Genomic DNA, 7,633 nt, shown 5'->3' with positions numbered 1-7,633 from the left:
GAGAGGGAAGGAAATGCTGTCAAAATAAAGGTTCTTGACGTCATTGGTTCCATAGATATATATAATACGATTGGTCGTCCAGGTCCAGAGTTACGGAAATTCTCTGGTTCGTCTATCCCCTTTCTATGGTGTGTTATCTGATAATAAAAGTCCAGAGCCTCAGTGAGAAAACTATTTAAAATGCTTGACAATCAAGAATTTTTGAACCAAAAGACACATTTACATTTTTTTCAAAACACTACACACAATTAACACAACACTACACTCAATTAGCAGAATCCTTTAGCTGTTGTGCAAAATGAAACAGTTCATTCATACAATTATTTATCAAAACTGTATTTTGTTGTCATACCACAAACATATCAATCATATGATCTGATTATGTTTGAATCAGTTACACACTAATGTCTACTCATGCAAAACACATTTGACAAAACAGGTTTTCCAACGATATACCGGTAGTGTAGGCTATGCTTGATTTTTGTTTCAGAAATATTGTTCAATATTGTTAGGATAATTTAGAGTACAAGAACTGACCAAACACGACACATAAGACCAGACGTGTAGGCCTACAACTGCCCACAAAATCTTTGCATATCACACTTTTTTATGTCACTATAACCCATTACCCCATATAATACAATAACCACATACCAAATCTGCAAACCATACAGGTGTCTATTTCTCCTCCTCTCTGCCTTCAATTTCTGTTGTTGAGGGCTCACCTGTTGCGCAGTGTAGGACTGATTGTTTAGTGTCTTCACACCAGATAGTTATGTTTTTCATTGGTTCAGGTGTGTATTGGAAGGTAGTGCCTTGAAATTGCAAAGAGGAGACTTATAGTGCCTATAAAAAAGTTCTCAGCCCCATGCTAAAGTTGACTAAAAAGAGGAATAAAAAAAATCATCTTTTGGAAATGGATCTTAATGGCTTAATTAAAAAAATGAGGAAAAATCCATCCAACCCGCTGTATAGCGGAAAAGACAGGCATTTCAGTACTGTAAATGAGAAGTACATTGCAGTCTACAGCCTACAATGTATAATGCCTCACTGTTTCTGTCCATTGTTGATATGAACTTGCACTGTTCAGCAACCTGTTTACACTCTGAACTAGCTTAAATTGGTTGTCACGTCATTTGAAACAAGTGTGTGATCAATTTTGAGTAGCTGTGTTTAACATATGACATCTGTGCTCTATTTGTGTTTATATTTTGCCACTTGTGGTTATGCGTTACAAGTGCATCACAATGCAAAATGTGTCTTATTGCATGAGAATGTATTTAGAGTTTTTCAAAAAGAGTCTATGAGATCTGCAAATTGTGTTTTATATGTGAAAAGGGGAGTCGATCCAAGAAATGTGTTCAGGCAACTGAGAATTTGGTTCAAATAATGGAATATCACAGTTTATTTAACTCAATTCGCAGAAAGATAGGGAAATTTCTCCATTTAACAGAAACTGATAATATTGTTGGAAATAAATTATTTTACATTTATGTTTCATTAGAACTCCAAAGTCTAATTTTTCGGCAAACTTTGACTATCTTAATTGTCCAACTTTACCTTTCTCGTGACTTATGTTGGATGTGATGAGCAAAGCATGAACACAGTATAATTTTGAACACACAATGATTTTATTCAATAATACAAATTAAAACATTACAGTAAGAATAGATTAATGTTCAAGGGTGTTTTTTAGTGATTTCTAGAGAGTGTTATCTTGCGTCCCTCTGCGTCCCTGGAGGGTACACAAAATCTAAATGCCCTCCTTATCTTCTGAAGAAAGCCTTTCAGTCCCTTCTTCTTAGTGGGCTTGACACCCTCTGACAAAAGAAGTAGTAGCAGAGTTTAAATCACTTATGATACATGTGGAATGCAGTAAAATGATGTGCTATGGATGCCTGCAACTTACCAGATGGCAGTGCTGCTTGATTTTGGTCATCTTTTGAGTCATTTGATGTCACATTCAATGCTGTGTGTTGGGCACACTGCAAACAAAAATGAAATCAGGGCATGGTTAATGTCATAACCACATAAACATAAACATAGACCTTTTAGAAAGGTATAGTACCTGATCATGTTTTTCGATGTCTTGAGCCTCATTCTCCATCTCCCAATCTGGAACTTCTGAACACAATTCAGGTCTAGAGCTCTCAGAGAGATTAAACCCAGATGGGGGCTGTACTGCCGGTGAGGCATCTGGAGGCAGGAGCCCAGGAGGCACCTTCGCTGGAGGTGATGCCTCGATCAGAGTAAATACAGGAGGCGTCTTCACTGGAGGTGATGCATCGATCAGGGTAAATCCAGGAGGCGTCTTCACTGGAGGTGATGCCTCGATCAGGGTAAATCCAGGAGGCGTCTTCGCTGGACGTGATGCTTCGATTACAGTAAATCCAGGGGGTGGCTTCACTGTAGCTGAGGTGTTAGGAAGAGCAAATCCTGGAGGTGGCCGCACTGCAAGTGTTACGATAGGTGCAGCAAACCCAGGGGGTGGCTTCACTACTACTGAGGCATTAGGAAGACCAAATCCAGGAGGTGGCCGCACTTCAGATGATGAAACAGGTACAGCAAACCCGGGTGGTGGCTTCACTATCAATGAGGCATCAGGAAGAGTAAACCTTGGAGGTGGCCAGACTGAAGGTGTTACGATAGGTACCACAGGTGATGCAACAGGTACAGAGAACCCTAGAGGTGGCTGCACTGCACTTGAAGCATCAGGCAGAGGGAACCCGAGTGGTGGTTTTACTGCAGGTGAAGCAAATCCAGGAGACGACTTCACTGCGACTGAGACATCAGGCAGTGCAAATCCAGGAAGCGGCTTCACTGCAGGTGAGAGATCAGGCAGTGCAAATCCAGGGGGTGGCTGCACTGCAGGTGATGTTTTAGGCACAATGGATCCTGGGGGTGGTCTGACTGCTGGTGAGGCACCAGAGATAGAGAACCCTGGAGGTGGCTTCACAACAGATGAAGGGTCAGGCAGAGCAAACCCAGGAGGTGGTCGCACTGCAGGTGATGTTTCAGGGAGATTGAACTCGGCAAATCCAGGAGGTGGCTTCAGTACAGGTGATGCATGAGGTACAGCAAAACCTGGAGGTGGCTTCAGTACAGGTGATGCTTGAGGTACAGCAAAACCTGGAGGTGGCTTCACTGCAATTGAGGTGTCTGGAAGAGCAAACCCTGGAGGTGGCTTCACTGCAATTGAGGTGTCTGGAAGAGCAAACCCTGGAGGTGACCACACTGCAGTTGAGGTGTCAAGGAGAGCAAACCCAGGAGGAGGCTTCACTACAGGTGATGCATTCAGAAGCAGGAATCCAGGAGGAGGCTTCACTACAGGTGATGCACCAAGTAGGCTGAATCCAGGAGGAGGCTTCACTACAGGTGATGCACCAAGTAGGCTGAATCCAGGAGGAGGCTTCACTACAGGTGATGCACCAAGTAGGCTGAATCCAGGAAGAGGCTTCACTAGAGATGGTGCATCAAGTGGGCTGAATCCAGGAGGAGGTTTTACTGTGGCTGAGGTGTCAGATACAGTAAATCCCGGAGGAGGCTTAACTACAGGTGAAGTGTTAGGAAGAGTGAGCACTGGGGGTGGCTTCACTGCAGGTGATGCGTCAGGGATAGAGGAACCTGGAGGTGGCAGCAGTGCACTTGAGGTAGGTGCCTCCTTGTGTTCCTCACATGAGATGTTATTAAGTAGTTTCACATAATCCTGCAGAGTTGTTACAATCATTGTACTAATCATACAGCTGTGGTGTTTATCTATCACCAACGTGTGTATCTGATCCTGAACATCACACAAAGGGAAGGACTCTATATATTGATTGTAAACCATGTCACCTAGCTGTTCGATTGTATCTGATGACAGTTCTTTGAGGTGGCAGGCAAGAGAATGTGAATCCTGGGATTGGAAAAGAGTCACTTGGGTGAGAAAACGAATCTGGTCCACCAGTTGAAGGCACAGGACCAGGTCTTCCTTATCTGCCAGAGTCACTGGGATAAGGACATAGACAAATCTTGCCACTATAGCACATATGACATGTTCAAGGTCTGGGCAAGATGGCAGCTCAACAGGTGGTGTGTCTATTTTCCTGTAACGGCATACCATCTCAAGTTGGACAGACACCAGACGGCCAATGTCTCGGGACACCATTCTGTTCTTATTGGATAATGCCTCCATGAGAAATTTCATGTTGCAATACATGGTCAATAGGTCCTTACAGATGGAGTTGACCATACACACCACTTCATTCATGTTGAAATAACAAGTCACTTTACCTTTCTTCTTGCTGACGTTGACACCAGAGAGGGACAGTCTAATTACCACATGCTCAACCAGTGGCCACTTATGAGCTTCAAATGTAAATTCTCTTCCCTCCTCGGAGTATATCTGCATCAACACAAGTGCCAAGACTGATGTCACTGTCTCCATGTGAATCACCAGCTTCTGGGCAGCAGTAGGTGAAATCTTCTGGTCACTAGCAACCAGGAAAAGTCTCAAGAAGGATGGTGCAGCTGAAGGCCTTTGAAAAGACCACTGAAAAAGCCTGGCAACTTTCACTGACACAATTTGAATAATGGCAGCCATTACAGTCTCATTGCCGGTGCTCAAGAACTTTTTCATGTCATCCGCAGTGTACGTGGCCTTCACAAGCTTGTGATGAATAGATTGGGTCATCCTAGCAGCAGCCGGATGGGAGTACTGTGCTTGTAGGCTTGAGATTGGTAAACGTGAGGATAAGTTCCCGAGCACTGCATGGACAACATCCATAGCCAGTTCCGTAAGTTTCATGGAGGACCCATTGCAAGGAGTGCCGCTGGGGTCGGTCTTCATCATGAAGAACAGTCGGGTGACAACGTCTGCCACTACCTCCGACCGTGTGTGCAGACGGGAGCACTGGTAGTATTTTATCTCCACCTCAAGGTCACGCAGGATCCTCTTCAGAAGGGGCATCTTGAGGTCATCTGGGGTCTTCTGAATGTCAACAACCCACCCTCTGTTGGCAACAAAAGATTGTAATAACTTTTCCCAACATAAAAATGACCACCTTAATAATGATACAATATTGAATGATAATAATAATAGAATAATACAGTTGTGTGGGGGATGTGCCTGCCTCTCTTCCAGAGGAGCTGGAGTCTTTCCATGCCTGCTTTGAGTTTCAAAGCGGCTACATTATTTTCAATGTGTACACAGTAATACCACTAGACACTTTAGTTAATATGTTCTTTTACATGCACCTCAGACAGAAAATAACCATTCAATTAAATACTATTTTAATATTCAAACTTACTAAGTAAACTTCAGTTGGCTCTGAGACTAAGAATTTAATCACCAGTAATACTTTTTAAGTATATGGCAATACACTCAAACTTAACTTAAGTACACTCAAGGTGCTGTATTTTCAGCCAATAGGCTAGTTAATCACTGACTGTGACTCACAGATCAGAAGGAGCTGAGTGGATACGTTTGTCACAGTCCTGCAGCTCATCACCCTCACGAGAGACGCTCACCAGATGTCTGACTAACAGCTCTCTCCTGACCTCCTGTTCAATGTCCTGCATCCTGAGATGAGCATTCACCTGCCAGGTCTAAAATTTCACAAATACAATAAGATATTATCAGCTAGAAAAGGACTACATAACCTGAATGTGTACTTCAATTTAGGAGTAGCCTTATAGATAACAGTTCTTTCTAATTCTACTACTAATAATAGAGAAATTAATCACTGAACATTGAACTAACTAAACTGACTTACCAGCCAGGTTTTGTCATCACTTGATTCCTTTGATTCAGGAAACCTAAACAATAATCAGAGATGTGTATCATGTTCTTTGCTTATCTTTCATTGAGATTGCTTCTTTACAGTTTAAGCACTAGACCTCTAAGATTAGCCTACTAACCAATCCGTGAACATCTTCCTCTCATGGCAGTAAAACCATTCAATGACATCCTCTACTGTCAGGTAGGAATTAACTGAGCCCTGCTCCTGCAGTTTCAAGAACAGTCTCAGAAGTTCCTTCTATGAGAGACAAGTAAAACATGGGTAGACATAGCCAACATATTCTGATGTCCTTGTATTTTTCTGAGTAACAGAAACTTTGGACTGACCGAAACGTCAGTGAAGTAAGCAGTGTTGCGCTTTTCATTTTTCTGTTAGCCTACTTTGAAGTTATTCTTGCGAAATAGATGCACCTGCATTATAATCAAGGTGTGCAGGCTCACTACCTAGGCCTACCTGTATTTTTCTTAAACAGAGAAACCTTACTTTTTCGTTGAATGTCACCCTGTCCAGACAGAAGGCAGACTTCTTCACGAAGCACAAACAGTAGGGCAGACACTAACATAAGAGAAAAAGTAAGAGAAAAGCTATTCAGACAATTTTAGCTTAGTTTATTTCCCCACAAACGTTATTGTTATAGCTTATGGTGGTTATGTTCCATAGCTAAACTGTGATCCAGCTACACACTTGTTCACAACACCACTTAGGGATACAACAATAACTGTTATAGACTAGGCTACACTGTAGTTTTGGGAATTCGTTTTTTTAAGCGCCATTTGCGTTTAAACCTGACATAAAGAGACCACGGAATTGACAGGTAGGTTAAGAGCCATATTATGTCAAATTTAAATACCTCCGGTCTGTCCTGCATATTGTGCGGCCTTTTTTCTGACCAGACAAATGTCCTGATTCAAAGTGAGAAGACTGATGTCGAAAAAGTTGCTTAGAGGAAAGATCTGTGTTGCTGCTCGTCGAAACTGCTTTGCAAAAGTGATGTTTTCTGCAACATTGTAGCTTAAAGATTCCAAACATCAAACATTCCATTACCATAGAAACAAAGAGAACAATTGGACACAGTGCGTTTTTTGAACAGTTTGACGCAAAGACTCTAGAATCTTTGGTTTGTACGCCAGTTACCAAAGATTCTAGAGCGGAGCGTAGCGCTCTAGAATCTTTGCTTGTTACTGACCTATCTTTTCAGTTCCCCCATGTTACCCCTGCATGTTCAAGTTCAAGGCCAAATTCGAGTTCAAATGTATTCATATAGCACATTACCATATAGGGCCTACACAAGTGTAAGCTGGTGGTTTACTACATTTTTTTGCTTTTCTATGGTGGGGGTATAATGTCTTCTTGACATCTAAAAATAAAGTTCTAACTAGACTTCTGAACACCTTGTCGTTTATTTCACGTTCACGTAGCCTATTTCATCTCCCATGTCATGGAGGTGAATTCGTAGGCCTACATGTCAACTCAAAAGCACCAGCGCCATCTATAGGAAACTGTATTCATTATCTCCCCCCCTCAAATGTATCAGAAGAAACTTTAGTTCACCAACTCATTAACCATAAATCAATTATCTTACCAACCAATTCTCTTAGTGCCGTTGGCGTCACTTAGGCTACGCATGTAACACCTTTGGACCTTTGAACACCTGCATATTTCTCACACTCTTAATATTCCTTTAACTATTTTTAGATAAAGAATTTTCTTTTCCACTAAACCTGTAAACAACACAATTTAAATGGCTACAGAAAAGTCTGCAACAGTTAACGTGGCGTGTCGGTGAACAGTGACCAATCATCACCAAATTTCTCATGACCGTCTTGTCGTAAACACTGAAGCCTGTCAAACAA

The 7,633-nt window shown here is 42.1% G+C and overlaps 1 protein-coding gene across 1 annotated transcript; it reads right to left on the bottom strand.

The window, feature by feature from the left end:
* Positions 1-1,682: 1,682 nt before the first annotated feature.
* LOC121696072 lies at positions 1,683-6,791 on the bottom strand. The gene is made up of 8 exons (XM_042077393.1): positions 6,631-6,791; positions 6,264-6,335; positions 5,899-6,017; positions 5,754-5,796; positions 5,438-5,586; positions 2,069-4,991; positions 1,910-1,985; positions 1,683-1,820 (listed from the first exon to the last, which is right to left on the bottom strand). The coding sequence occupies exons 1-8, from the start codon at positions 6,646-6,648 to the stop codon at positions 1,693-1,695; spliced, it is 3,528 nt and encodes a 1,175-aa protein (XP_041933327.1). The 5' UTR covers positions 6,649-6,791; the 3' UTR covers positions 1,683-1,692.
* Positions 6,792-7,633: the final 842 nt, after the last annotated feature.

This window comes from Alosa sapidissima, chromosome 21, assembly GCF_018492685.1.
Source record: "Alosa sapidissima isolate fAloSap1 chromosome 21, fAloSap1.pri, whole genome shotgun sequence".
Classification (NCBI taxonomy): Eukaryota; Metazoa; Chordata; class Actinopteri; order Clupeiformes; family Clupeidae; genus Alosa; species Alosa sapidissima.
This window is presented reverse-complemented; position numbering and strand designations above follow the sequence as displayed.

Excerpts from the sequence above, each read along its gene's own strand:
- LOC121696072 (XM_042077393.1), bottom strand. Across the intron at positions 6,018-6,263 it reads GGGTGACATTCAACGAAAAA|AAGGAACTTCTGAGACTGTT; the intron begins GTAAGGTTTCTC and ends TGTCTCTCATAG. Across the intron at positions 1,821-1,909 it reads TCAAGCAGCACTGCCATCTG|AGGGTGTCAAGCCCACTAAG; the intron begins GTAAGTTGCAGG and ends TTCTTTTGTCAG.